General features: G+C 38.0%; 1 protein-coding gene across 1 annotated transcript in view; it reads right to left on the bottom strand.

Moving 5' to 3' along the window:
* Nucleotides 1–15,343, bottom strand: part of ABI3BP (ABI family member 3 binding protein) — a 134,392-nt gene that overhangs the window by 63,457 nt on the left and 55,592 nt on the right. Inside the window, exons 17-26 of the mRNA XM_050710963.1 lie at nt 14,772–14,834; nt 14,145–14,210; nt 13,681–13,746; nt 12,401–12,475; nt 7,340–7,414; nt 3,370–3,435; nt 2,852–2,914; nt 2,226–2,291; nt 1,762–1,827; nt 93–167 (exon numbers count right to left, since the gene is read on the bottom strand). Coding sequence (XP_050566920.1) covers nt 93–167; nt 1,762–1,827; nt 2,226–2,291; nt 2,852–2,914; nt 3,370–3,435; nt 7,340–7,414; nt 12,401–12,475; nt 13,681–13,746; nt 14,145–14,210; nt 14,772–14,834 — 681 coding nt within the window. The remainder of the gene's footprint in view (nt 1–92; nt 168–1,761; nt 1,828–2,225; nt 2,292–2,851; nt 2,915–3,369; nt 3,436–7,339; nt 7,415–12,400; nt 12,476–13,680; nt 13,747–14,144; nt 14,211–14,771; nt 14,835–15,343) is intronic.

Raw genomic sequence — 15,343 nt, 5'->3', positions numbered from 1 at the left:
CTGAAAGTGAAGACAACCAGTGTAGTCATTTCAGTGAGTTTTAGAGCCTGATCTGAGCTACTGATTAAAAAGAACTAGGCAGTGTATTGTACCTGGTTCAGTATCTGCTATTTCAGGCTTACTAGGTGTCACAGGGCTTGAAAGAACAGGCTGAATATCATTGAAAGCTATAAAACAAACAAAAAAACAGTTGAGAGTATCTACGATTATTGTTTCTATACGTAGCTTTCTGTTCTTATACCTAATTTGCAATGCAGATGTCCATCCATAATAAGCATACCTTACCTTGAAAATAGAGCAGTGCTGGTTTAGAGTAGGAACTGAAGCTAGTGGCTAAAGTGAAAACTGAAACTAAGTGGCAGCCAACCAAAGCTAATATGATATTAGACAGTATGGTCCACATAACTGAAAGCAACCCAGAAAATATAAAAAAGAACTTCTGACACAATGGCTAGAAGCACAAAACACTCAAAAAAAAAAAAGGAAAAAGGGTAGAAAAAAATAATTCATAAAGCTCAAGAACACAAGAACAATACCAATATACTTCTGCACAAGACTAAATTGTTTTCAGTGCTTTGCTTTCTTCGAAGTCTCCGTGAGTTTGATTTTTTTTAGAATACGTGCTTATAAGCAATATACACACACAAACACAGAGACATACCAAACAAAGGTAAAACAAATAAATAAAAATTATCACCAAATACTAAAGCAAACAAAAAGCAGTAAGAAAAAGATTTAAGACTCTGGCATAAAGAACAGCAGAGAATATGTGTGCATCTATCTGAGCATATAATAATTAAACATGAACGTACCTAACTGGCTTAAAGAAAAAAAAAAATTAAGCTTTAGGCATTTTGAATTTATTTATCAAGGTTACTTCATCTAGGTGTATTTCAAAATACCCTTAATAGCTTTTGGATAAGTAAATGAAAGACCAGAAACACTATCGGGTGAGTTTCTCAGTAGTAAGCACACACACACAAAAAAAATAATATATATATATATATTTCTCCATTGCCAAAAAAGCACACTTCACAATTAGCTTCTAACACAGAGCGATGCTCCAAGAACCACAGCCAGAACTTTCAGGAATCTACTATTTACCTGCATCCTAGAGAGAAGGATACATTAATAAGGTTCATACACTTTTAATTTGCACTTGACTTCAAGTTTGTAGGCTTCACAGTTTGCTCACGCAATGCTCACTGACCTCATGGGTCAAAAATACTGCCAGGCCACATGCCTGGCCTTGCACACCTGCCAATACAAAAGAAGCTGCCGCTATGAGCTTCTCCCGCATTGTCACCGAGTGCCACAGCCAATACCTTAGGAAAATGGATTTTCATGTGCGGCAGCTTCATCTCCGCATCGGTGCTTCACCCCAACACAGGCCAAGAGAAATAACGGTTCCACTAAAATCACAACACCATTGGGGAAAAAAACTCCTGTCCTGCACCAATTCTAGATCAGCAAGAACCATCGTTACCAGATCTGGCCAGCAGCACCATCAGGTGCTGAAGGCTGGTGGTAGCTCTGAACCCCAAAGACAACCCTGTGCTTCACCACTAGGTGAGAAGAGGCAGCATGCTTCAAGTGCTAGCATGACATCAAAAGCTGCACAACAGCAGAGCAGTCACTTCCAGGTGGTGACAACGTAAATGAATGCACAGATGACAGATGGCTGCCTGGAAAGCCAGCAGCTGGGGGCGTGAATGGAAAAGAGGGAAAGGAGAAAACGGAAAAAGGGGTTTTGCTAGTTACCCGTCACTGTTTGCTGGGTCGCCAGGGGGGAAGGAGAGGTGGATTTCAGCCTTAGTCGCCGGGTAGCTAAGATCAAAAACAAAAACCACCTTCAGGTCCTTGCGCTGGCTGTCATCACACAGGCGATATTAAGATGCACTGACAAACAGGGAGACGGAGCCTTGCTCAAGGCAGGCCTCCACGTCACAGCATCCCCTCCCCTGGAACAATCCTCCTGTCCTTCAAACGGCAGAGCTAGCCCCAGGTAACAGAGGAAGCCTTGAAGTGGAGGAGGCCCGTACCGCAGACGAGCCTCCAAAAGGAATCCAAAAGCTTAACGGTGGAGCTCTTATTCAAGAGCCATTAGGGACCAGCTGCATCATGCACCTACTTTTCAGGACAGCCAACACCAGAACAGGCTCACCTCTGCAGGGAATAGCACTGCCTGAGTACCCAAAGTAGGAAGGGAATCGCTGGCTATTTACCCATCACAGTCCTCGTGGTTTCCGGTGAAGCAGATGAGGTGGATTCCGGAGCCCATCTCTGGGTTGCTACGGTCAGACATGGAAATGATCTTGAGATACCTACACAGTCCTGCCAGAACAGGCTACCTAAGGCCGCACCACTCCCCATGACATCTGGAAACCCCAAGTCTTCCCTTAGGTTAGTCCCTAAGCCAATGAGCAACACACCTACTCATCCAGCTAGAACTTAAATGCTCAAGTCTCTGAAACAAAAGAGGAAAAAGGGCTGTAAGGAAGCTCTGGAACACCTACACCACATCAACAGCAACACCAGTAGTAGTAGAGTTATCTTTCTGCCATATTGGAACGTTTCATTCTAGAAAGAAGTTTCTGAAGAAAAAACACGTGTAGAGACAGATGCACAGACAAGCCAAAGTGTGATAGATTCTTTCTGCCAAATGGCCCTGCAAAAAAATGATTCCCAGGTGACAGCAAAAGCGGCGGTTCAGCCATCAGAATCATGGAACTAGCATGACAAGTGTTTTCGCAAGCCATCGTACATTAACAAACCCAGATATTGCTCAAAGCAGGTGCAAATGACATCAGGTGATGGAAGGGGAAAAGAAAAACAAAAAAACTGTATTTACCCTCCACTGTTCCTTGGATTGCAATGTAAGGAGGAGGAGGTTTCACCTTTGGTCTCTGAGTAGCTAAGATCAAACCAGAAAACTGCCTTCAGATTCTACAGAGGAACAGTGTTTTTCAAAGCAGTACCAGCATGGAGTTGGAAATGCATGAAGTACACGTTACATTCAGCTATTTTACATAAATACCTGCTCTCGTTACAGTATTATTCCATCCTTAAAGCAAGGCAGCCTGGCTGCATTAATGTAGAACACAAGCAGTTAACATTTTAGTGAACTAGGCCTCTTGAGCAGAAAATTTATGTAGAGGAATGGAGAAGCTTAACAATGAAGTATTTCCTTGTTATCATTTATAAAAGGGACTGATCACATCACTGATATTACTGGTAAAACATCACTGGTGTTATCACTAGCAGGGAAAAAAAAAAAGGAAAAAAGGTGGGGTTGCTAAATCTTAAAATTGTGCGCCTCATTTTTAAGTATAGCCAAAATACAGAAATTGTAATGGAATTCCTATTTACCCATCATTGTTCTTGTGGTTTCCAGAGAAGGAAACGAGGTTGGCTCCAGGACCGATCTTGTGAAAGCTAAGGTCAGAGACAGAAACTATCTTGAGATGTTAAGGCCTTCTTGCTACGTGTATGAATGCATCATTTTAATCACATCCAAATAAACCAGTATTTAATTTGTGGTTATCAAGGTCTACTTTTCCTACCTAATAAATCACTTATCAAATTTTTTTAATCATTCCATACTATCAAAAGAAACAAAAAATGAAAAAAAACACCCCAATGAGCTGCTAAACACTGCTGCTATGAAAAAAGGTAAACAATAATGAAGCATTCTTTATACATGAGATGATTACAGCTGAATCAGAAATTTAAACAAGCATGAATTAACAACAAGAAACCGGAATTCTGGTAGATGATAATGACAGTCTTGATGTTCTACAGTTACCTTTTAACTGTAATAAATAACAGATTCTAACATCCATTTTCTAGCACCAAAGTAATAATTTCAAGCTATAAATTGAGACCTAGTAGATTAATACGTACCCAGAACTTCAGCCTACATCCAAGATACTGTCATATTTTGGTAATGGCCACCTTTTATTTTATCTGGATAACACTAAACTAGCTCTCACTTCTACATTCCTTGTCATTCTTACAAATCTCAGCTTTGGGGAGAAAAAACGTATGCCTGGGAAGAAAGGAAAACCATAGCATCTCTGCAGAAAAATGCATACAGGTAACTTCAACATGGACTTCCATCAAGATCCGGACCAACAAGAAAAACAACTTGTGCTTTCTTAACCAAAATCTATAAGAATCTCTAACAGAATAGCACCTCCTTAATTTACAGCAGTAGTAGGTTTCCGTCTTGGAAGAAACATGAAGTACTTCAAACAGACAGGATGTCATATCCACACCGTTAAACAAGCACAGGCTAAAAGAAGAGTCACACCTATTGTCCAGAAATTAATGAACTTTTATACAAATTACTATAGTGAAGTGCAAAGATAATGGTGAAAAAAACATTTATATAAAAGTATATTATTAATAATAAGAAAAAGAAAAAGAAGAGAAGGGAAAGTTGATAAAAGCGCAAAGCTAATTATTAACATAAGCAGAAGACAGGTCAAACAGTAGATACTTTGGAAAATGGAATAAAAATTTTGGAACTGCCAAACACACTGGTAAGAATATGTTACAGGAAAACTGGAAGAGCACAGATTTGATGGACTAACAAAGGGAAAATTTCAAACATGGAATTCTTGTTCTGAAAGAACTCCAAGAGATTCCTCCAGCCTAAAACAAAACACCTAGAAAACGTAATAAAACTCCAAACAGGCTTAAAGAACCTTGGCAAGCAAACATTTGCTGAAAAAAAACCAACCAACCAACCAAACAAAAAAACCCACTAATAAGTAATCGATCAACTAACTAAGCAGTTGTTTTTTTAAGCGACATCATGAAGATCACTGATCACAGCTAAAAGACCCTCTCCAGGGGAAATAACATATAAGCAAGTATTTTAGTGTAGTCCTCATTGTGTGGCTAGAAATCCTCATCTTCCTTTAATTGAAAGACTCTTCTATTCAGTCTTTTCTCTCTCGAACACACACACACACAAAACCAAATCAAACCAGAATTCCTCAGGCAGGTTACTTCAAGGCAGTCCTTCAAATACATACAACTGTATATGCTAACTGTTCTCATCTCAAACCAAACATATGCATAAAATCTGTTAATCAGTTGTTATTATCATGCTTAATCACATTTTCAACTCTCCTTGAAATCTGGGACTCATCTTTGCATGGAAATGTCCATGTTTCATTAAAATGATTAACGTCAGACTAGATCAGACATGATTCTATCCATTCTCCCAGACATTATAAGTATTGGGCACCTATCCACCATCTGGTTTGGAAAGAGCACAGTATAACTTTCTTTACAGGCAAAGCATACAGAATAAAAGAGCTGAACTTGGATGCGCTATTATGCCAATATGTAGAAAACACTGCTGAACCATTCTGTTAAGGCATTTGATCAGACAGTTATTGCTCAGTATGAAAGACGTGTTAGTGATAAATACTGATCACTATCTCTGCCAAATAAATGCATAAAACTTAAGTCATCTCCATGTCTTGACTTTAAGAATGTTTAGTTGGAGTGTGCAAGCTTTACCATTAGTTTGCAATTACAAGCAACTGGACAGCTGCTAAAAGTTTCCTATCAAATGCACATTTAGTCCACTCCTTACTGCAAGGGAGTTCTGGCAACAACATGAAATGGTCTTTGGATGGAATTGTCATTATTGAAAGGAAACAAAATATATCCTCATACAGACACAGTAAAACAAGTAGAACCTTGAGCATTGATATAACTGCATTTGTTCACAGTTGTTCTGCAACACGTTGATAAGTTTTAATGTAATCTCTGCACACAAGAATAAACATTGGCAAGGAAGAAGAGGAAAACTATATACGCTTTAGATTAATTATTGTATATTGTGCAAATAATCTAACAAGTTAAATTTTATTGGAGTCTGGCAATAACAGGTTTCAAGGGTGTTTGATAACACCATATAGAAGTGGAGCAATTTGTTACAAATATTTTCTTTAATTACAGTGCTATGTAGTTGTTTAAGAAGTTGTACTCAAGCAATGCATAATCATGTTTCAACTCCTATTAGCTTTGGACCTATCCTGTCTTGCTTACTGGCAGCAAAGCAAAATGTCTAACTTAGATAACTGCTTTGAAGATATTTGAATGAAGGGACTGAAGGATCTATTCCCTGCTATATTGAACCTTCCATATTCATTCATCTCCATGCGAATTGGATAATCCCACAAAACGATTTAGGTTACCTTTACTTATTTTACATTTATATTTGCAGCTGAATATCATCATCTCTAAAGCATCAGGCTGTTGCTTAATTTCATGTTGCACTGCCAATGTGTTGCAGATTTAATACTATTTTTCCTGAACCAAAAATGCTGGAATAAGGGAACTAGTCACATCGGCCAAAACTTACTAAACGTGCATGCTCCATTTTAAGGCTTAAAAATCTGTATTAGGTCAATATAGGTATTTGTATATTGACTCATATTGCTAATGTTAACACTAAGCTTTTAAACTGTCTTCGCAAATTCATCTAATTGATCAAACTGTTTTAATTTAATTAAGTGAAAGGGATAAATATGAACAGGTAGGAAGAGCAACTGCATAAGCATTATTTCCACAGAATATCAGGACAGCAAAGGATCATGAACAATTTTCTACAAGCTAAATACAGTGGGACTCAGTCAACAGGGGGAAGAACTGCCATGGGGAAAAAGAAAAAAGAAAAGTGGCCTTTCAATTAGATAAGTACTTTGCTAAAGCCTAAGGATTCACAAGTTACTGTCTATGGAACACGAACAAAACTGATGTAGTTCCTGCACACAGATTAAACATGGATGAGTAAGTTAATTGGCTATTTCTGGTTGATTTGGTAAAAAAAAAAAAAAGATGGTTTCCATTAGTCTAGCCAACACAAACAACACACATGATGCTAAATTGGCCAAATTATTGACAGTTTGCTATTGATCCTCTTATTTCTATGGGACTTACTCAACCCCTTCAACCATTAGAACTATTTTGATCATGGATTTAAATGTAACTTATGTTAACTTGCACTATAACCCACCTGCAGTATTGTAAATGAAAAAGAGACCACTACTATATGTAATAAGACATGCTAAAGCTTATTAACATCAAGCACTGCAATACAGACTTCTTAGTGTATTAGGAATGTAGACCAAGGACAGAAAAGAGTGCTTATTATTTTGGAGTATCATAAAAATTTCCTAAGTTAGCCTGGTATTTGAGAAAACAAATTAATTCCTACAGTTCTGTAGTTACTCTAATTCATATTAACTAATAACATGCCAAAAGTATGATAAAATCTGTCATAATTTTTATTTAAAACCACATTTTCAACTATTACCAGGTACAGCTGACAGCATTTCTTGGATGCCAGATGTTTCAGGTCTTGAAGAAACAGGCTGCTTTTCATCAAAAGCTGAAATAAAATCTCGAGTTAAAATGAGAATGGACCTCAGAGCCACAGTATTTGAACAGCAGCTGTTGAGCAGTTCAAGACAAGACTGATGTGATCAAGCAAGATAGCAGCAGCTTTAGAGATGACTGTGAAATGAGGTGCTACATGAACACTGAAGCTGGCATGAGGTGAAGTAAGGTCAACTCTGATATCTCGTGCTAGGTAGAATTCTTCTTACTGATTTTTTAAGTACCTATTCTTTGAAATAAAGTTGATTACACAGAAATGGCTGAGATGGGAGGAAATAAAAATTAAAAAAAAAAGTGCCTTTTATCAAGTAGTCTTCAAAGCAATGTGTTTGAATGAATTTTAGCATTGTCCATGTGATGGCAAGGGATGGGAAATGGTAATGGAATTACATGCTATTTATCCATCACGTTCTCTCTGGTTTCCATGGAGTAAAAAGATGTGAATTTCAGGCCTGGCTCCTGTGTAACTAAGATCAAATACGAAAACAATCTTGAAATAATGAGTGAGGTTAGTTTTTAAATGAGGTGATCTTTGCCCTTTATTAGGGGAGCCAAAAGTCTATATTTATTTTAACTTTCTTGTATATACATTTCAAAGTGATATTTGTGATAGCTTACTCTGTTCTCTCTGTGTGTATATATATATTTGTTATATATATATTTATATATTATATATAAAAATATACATATATATATATTTGACACATAACATCTAATTTTGAAGCATTTAATACAAGACCAGCTGATTTTAAAATTCTTTCCAATAGCAACACCTGACAGGAAACCCCTTTCCCCCCATGTTTAGTTAGGATAAGCCTTTTAAATAAGGAATTGCAAATGCCCAATGTTATTTTCATACAGCATGCCTTCACATTTGAAATTAGGCATAAAGTGATGAATCAGGGCTTAATTACACTTAAAAACATCACTTCATGCACACAAATTGGAAATCCTATACAACTGGCATGGTGAAAAGCCTGTAAATGTTCTTTAGACAAAGAGGCAGAGTAAATTAATGGTTCGTTACAAAAAGCTTTATTTTGTCTGCACACCAAAGCAGACACAACGTGGGATGCTCATTAAATCCAGCTAGTCTGCATTTTTAAAAATCTTGTGGGAATGGTTCACTGCCTAAAAAAACCATGTGGTATCAACCTAAAGCAGGATCACAATTCAAAATCTCATCCTACAGACCAATTCTTTTTTTCTTATCTCTAAAATCTTTGGAATCAGAACAGTAGCTTAACAAAACTAAACAAATTATTGGCAAATATATATGTATTTGTAGTAACTGTATGACAAGTTACACAGAAGCAGCTGATATAAAAGTTTTAAGAAAAAGCCTGCTGCAAACACTTGGCAGCCAATATGCTTAAGTAAGTCTCTGCCTGTTGAAAAGAAATGCCAAAATGATGTAAATAATTACTGAATCTATTCTATTTAGACACAGACACACAGACACAGACACAGATTTCTAGGTTGGAAGAGACCTCAAGATCATCGAGTCCAACCTCCGACCTAACACTAAGTACTCCACTAAACCATATCGCTAAGCTCTACATCTAAACGTCTTTTAAAGACCTCCAGGGATGGTGACTCCACCACCTCCCTGGGCAGCCCGTTCCAATGCTTAATAACCCTTTCGGTAAAGAAGTACTTCCTAACATCCAACCTAAAACTCCCAGTACTAGCCAGTACTGTCCTTGTGGTTGCTATGAAGGACAAAAGAATGAACTCTAGTGTTGGTTTCTGGATAGCTAACGCCAAATGAGAGAAGTTTAAGACATCAAGGCAGGCTGTTTCGAGAAGATGAGTTATCAAAGGTTGGATCATACTTCCTGTTGATGCTAGATTCATATTCAGCCCAGGGACCTTAATTTCCCCCAGCTGCCACAAAGTTCATTTAATATAAATACCAAAAATGGTATAGTTGGTGTAAAAATTGGTGTAGAATGGCTTAAAAACATCTAAGTTTTTGTGACTATATTTTAATGAAAACACAGATGCAAAAAATCACTTTCTACCCAATCACTAAGGTCACCGTTTCTGTTGGAAAAAATATGCAGCCAGTGAAAGAAACGTGCTCTGACTACTTCTGTGGGCAGTGGTATATGAAAAACTGAAAAGTAGGTGCTTTTGATACTAGGAACATTCATGACCTATTAAAGTCAAAGGACAAGTAATAAGAAATCCAAGTTGTCTGATTCTCTACATCAATGGAAAATGCTGTGGTAGTTCTGACAGCACACGCCACAGAGAGCAATAACGCCACACCTGACTAGCTGCTGAAAGTTTTCCATCTAATGAAGATATGATGTGACTGAAATGACCTTGGAAAGCATACAGTTCTCAACTTGAAAAGGAAACAAAAACACTGCACTTATGCGGAGGCAGGATAACTGTCAGTACCACCCATGGAGCAACAACACAGCTGCATCACGTTTGTGTTCAGTATGAGTTTTATAACAGAGGAAAGCTCAGACATTTCCAAATGTATTGGTGATGAGAAACTGAAGGAACATAGACTAAAGTTTAACAAAAGACTAGGGAAAACATGAGTACTGTATGTATGATGTAATAAGCTAAACCCCAGATGACAAAAAATGTTAATGATTCACTCAATTCCACTTTACTGTTGTCAGATATAACAAGTTTGAAGGGTGCTTGAACAGTTACTGTAAGAGAGAAATACACCATTTCCTCATGTTAGGATTTTAGATCACACTGTCTTTCACAAATACATTGCTAATAAATTCACTTTTTCTGTAGCTATGTTACTAAGCTGCACTTAACTAATATAGCAACAAATGCAAAAAGCTGCTGATGCATTAAGTTTAAGAACTATTAAAATAAAAAATCATCAGCACTTGAGCTTACTAATTTCTCAAGGTATTTTACAGTTTATACTACCAGCCTTTTTGAATCTGGGCACTTAATATTAAAGACCAAATCCTTCCTGAGACTCTTACTATTGTGTTTATTTATTTAGTAAATGTTGAGCACCAACAGTTTCCAGGTAATTTGTGTGTGTTCAACAAACCTGTAAATAAGGGTATTTCAATCAGGCCATACGATGTGTATCTTTGACACACAAGCATTGTATAACACTTAAGTCCATTTAGTAAGGTTAATGCTCATTGCCCTTAAAATATTGAAGCATACTCTTATAAACACATCATGAAGAGATGAAAACATCATACTACAGCATTATACTAAATGCAGTCCTGAAACCTTCATGAATGGTGCTTTTAGGAAGTCAATTTTTTTTTCTCTGCAATTCTTGAAGTATCCCGTATTAAATCTAGTACACTAATCAACCCACAACTTCTAAGACAATCGAATGCATTTCAAAATAACCAATTACTAGATATGCCACATGACATTTATGGAATGCTAAGCATTTTAGATGTGCTGAATCTTGAGTGTCAAGAAAAAGCCCGCGTTTCATCGAAAGCTGAAATGAAAATCTGGGCCTAAAATGTTTTAACAACCCCAAAGGCAACAGAATATTAGGAGGAATCTGGTAAACGAAAACAAGCCATCCAGGCAGTATCAGTCCAAATGGAAGCAAAACGAGAGATGGCTTGCAAGTCAGCTGAGAAATTACTATTTTATGACAACAGTGAAATCTGTTTAATTACTCTCTATTAGATAGGATTCCTATGAACTAAGAATTTGATTTCTCCATTTTGAAGTAGGAGTAGCAGCTCCAGGAAAACAAACAAAAAACTAACTAAATAAAAAAGGAACAGCAAGAGACAATAATATGCTCTGATAGCCATCAGTCAGTAGGTCAGTACCAGAAAAAGACTATGATGGAGAAAAGAGCTACAGAAGCATTAAAAAACAAAATACAACAAGAAAAATATGACTCTAAACAGACCAAATGAATGTGATTGCTACCCATAACTGTTGCTGATGACTTAGTTTCTTCGGAAATCATAAACAAAGATATTTCCAATTTAATTTTAATTGCAGCTGAAGGAAAAGCACATAAACCCAGGATAGTATCATACTGGTATGGCAATGAGAAACACAAGAGAAAAGGAAATACAAAGAGAGCCCTTTGTAAACCACAGTAGCTCCAACTAATTTTTCATTCAGAAGCCAGTTTTGCATATGCTTGCTTTGCTTTCTGAGCACAATGTATCGCAGAATTGAGATATTTAACTTTAAAGTTGGTCCCCCAAAAGAGAATGGTTGATATAACAATGCAACAAAATACCCCTTGCTTAAATTGTCCTAGCATTAACTGAAACACAGCTGAGAACATTATGGAAGCTCTCTACCTTCTTTTATGACCAGACTCTGGGTAAAATCCCATGCTCAAATATAAATGCACATATTCTGCCTAAAAAAATACATTTTCTATAAAGACAGGGAGAAAAAATTAATGGTTAGAAAAAACAACTGTAAAAGATATTTTTAATGCCAAAAATCTGTACTATGGCAGTCTTTTGAATATTACCGTTTCTAGAGACTACTTTAAAAAGTTGCAATAGGAAACAAACATTCAGCTACAAGATTTTTTTAAGAAATGCCTACTAGCTAAAGACAAAACACTTCCTCCCGAAGGATAATCATCATCTTGAAAACCTGAAATTCATCAAGCTGGACATTTTTGTCTCACCTGCTAAATTCCGTCCCACCCTCCTCTCCAACCCCTCAGTTATTATCCTGAAAACGCTAGACCATACTTCACTTACTTGAACATACTGATGTAGGAATACATCACTATGATGTAGGAATACATCATTATGATGTATGTCATACATAGTGAGGTAGACATACGTCACTTAACTTGAAGCCAAATCTGCTGGATACTGGCAAGTATTAAGCATAACATGAAGCATCAATGAAGAAATAAAACACCACTGCATGCACTATTAAAAAGCTAGGAGAAATAACAAACATCAGAATACTACTATTTCAATATCAAGAAAGATCATAGATTGGAAATAAAACAAACATCATTTACCAGTCTCTGTCTGTGACATTTTTGCAGATGTAGGTATTTGGGAAGTGGAAGTAACATGAAGAAGGTTATTTGAAGCTGGAAAAAAAAGTGTGCCACATTATTTAAATGATACAAGAACCATTACTGCACAGCATCTTCTGGGAGTATAATGTCGCAATAAAAAGAAACGGAGAAAATGTAAAAATATAGTCTGCAAAATAAGCAGGCTTTTAAAAAATAACAAGGAGAATGTGCAAAATTATGTAAAAACACACGTAAACAATGTAAAAAATGAAAAGGAATATCACAAGTACAACAGAAGAAATACCACAAGGTAAGTACGAATGTAGGACCAAAAAGGCTGAAGAGAACTGTGCAAAGGGAAGCAAAAAGAAAGTAACTTTAGATGATGATGATGAAATATTTTTTTTTTAATAGAAAATATATAGAAAGTGATCTGGAGACCACTAGGCAGAAAAAGAAATATCTTTATCACAGGTAAATTTATAGAATTTGTTTACAAGTATATTTGGTTTCTCCACTGTAAGAACAAGACATTTATGAAAACAAGAAAATTTACGTGAAATATCACGAAGTACCTAACGCAATACAAAAAACATAACTTCACTGGAAAAAGGCATGATGAAAGATGACGCAACACAGCAGACAAGACAACAGGGTTCCTCCTGAAACAAGCACCATAACAACACATTGCAAGATGCTTTATACTCTTCATATACTTTTAATTTGCACTTGACTTCAAGTTTGTAGGCTTCACAGTTTGCTCACGCAATGCTTAATGACCTCAAGGGTCAAAAATACTGCCAGGCCACATGCCTGGCCTTGCACACCTGCCAATACAAAAGAAGCTGCTGCCATGAGCTTCTCCCACATTGTCACCGAGTGCCACAGCCAACGCTTTAACCAAATCTGGATTTTCATTTGCCCAACCGGTGTGCACTGTCTCATTTGAATGTGCCTGAGAAAGAAAGACAGCTCCCGTGACGGAAGCAGTAGAGAAACAGCAGCTGAAAGCAAGATGCAGTAATACATTGTCCTCTAGGCAAACTGTCACACAGTTGGTCCCCACAGACATAACTCACAAACAATGGAAAAAGCACAGCATCAAGCAACACAGCTGTGTAACACATGCAGCAGGTGCTTCTGCAAGCCAAGCTGCACCCACAAATCTCTGTGCTCTCTGTGGCAGATGACAATGATGACGGGTGGTCTGAGACAGATGGCGTGAATGGGAGAGAGGGAAAGGAGAAAATGGAAAAAGAAGGGGTTTTGCTAGTTACCCGTCACTGTTTGCTGGGTCGCCAGGGGGGAAGGAGAGGTGGATTTCAGCCTTAGTCGCCGGGTAGCTAAGATCAAAAACAAAAACCACCTTCAGGTCCTCGCGCTGGCTGTCATCACACAGGCGATATTAAGATGCACTGACAAACAGGGAGACGGAGCCTTGCTCAAGGCAGGCCTCCACGTCACAGCATCCCCTCCCCTGGAACAATCCTCCTGTCCTTCAAACGGCAGAGCTAGCCCCAGGTAACAGAGGAAGCCTTGAAGTGGAGGAGGCCCGTACCGCAGACGAGCCTCCAAAAGGAATCCAAAAGCTTAACGGTGGAGCTCTTATTCAAGAGCCATTAGGGACCAGCTGCATCATGCACCTACTTTTCAGGACAGCCAACACCAGAACAGGCTCACCTCTGCAGGGAATAGCACTGCCTGAGTACCCAAAGTAGGAAGGGAATCGCTGGCTATTTACCCATCACAGTCCTCGTGGGTTCCGGTGAAGCAGACGAGGTGGATTCCGGAGCCCATCTCTGGGTTGCTACGGTCAGACATGGAAATGATCTTGAGATACCTACACAGTCCTGCCAGAACAGGCTACCTAAGGCCGCACCACTCCCCATGACATCTGGAAACCCCAAGTCTTCCCTTAGGTTAGTCCCTAAGCCAATGAGCAACACACCTACTCATCCAGCTAGAACTTAAATGCTCAAGTCTCTGAAACAAAAGAGGAAAAAGGGCTGTAAGGAAGCTCTGGAACACCTACACCACATCAACAGCAACACCAGTAGTAGTAGAGTTATCTTTCTGCCATATTGGAACGTTTCATTCTAGAAAGAAGTTTCTGAAGAAAAAACACGTGTAGAGACAGATGCACAGACAAGCCAAAGTGTGATAGATTCTTTCTGCCAAATGGCCCTGCAAAAAAATGATTCCCAGGTGACAGCAAAAGCGGCGGTTCAGCCATCAGAATCATGGAACTAGCATGACAAGTGTTTTCGCAAGCCATCGTACATTAACAAACCCAGATATTGCTCAAAGCAGGTGCAAATGACATCAGGTGATGGAAGGGGAAAAGAAAAACAAAAAAAACTGTATTTACCCTCCACTGTTCCTTGGATTGCAATGTAAGGAGGAGGAGGTTTCACCTTTGGTCTCTGAGTAGCTAAGATCAAACCAGAAAACTGCCTTCAGATTCTACAGAGGAACAGTGTTTTTCAAAGCAGTACCAGCATGGAGTTGGAAATGCATGAAGTACACGTTACATTCAGCTATTTTACATAAATACCTGCTCTCGTTACAGTATTATTCCATCCTTAAAGCAAGGCAGCCTGGCTGCATTAATGTAGAACACAAGCAGTTAACATTTTAGTGAACTAGGCCTCTTGAGCAGAAAATTTATGTAGAGGAATGGAGAAGCTTAACAATGAAGTATTTCCTTGTTATCATTTATAAAAGGGACTGATCACGTCACTGACACAATTGGTATTACCACTAACTGAAAAAAGGCCAAAACAAAAACAAAGAAACCAATGGTCTGCTACAGACATTGAAATGACCTTGAGATACCTACAGTCTTGCTACAGCAGTCCAAACAACACCCCAGAATTCTAAATTCAGAGCAAGATGTGACATTTTATGGCATTATCTTGTGATAACATACATAGAATCACA

The sequence above is a fragment of the Cygnus atratus genome, chromosome 1 (assembly GCF_013377495.2).
Source record: "Cygnus atratus isolate AKBS03 ecotype Queensland, Australia chromosome 1, CAtr_DNAZoo_HiC_assembly, whole genome shotgun sequence".
Classification (NCBI taxonomy): Eukaryota; Metazoa; Chordata; class Aves; order Anseriformes; family Anatidae; genus Cygnus; species Cygnus atratus.
This window is presented reverse-complemented; position numbering and strand designations above follow the sequence as displayed.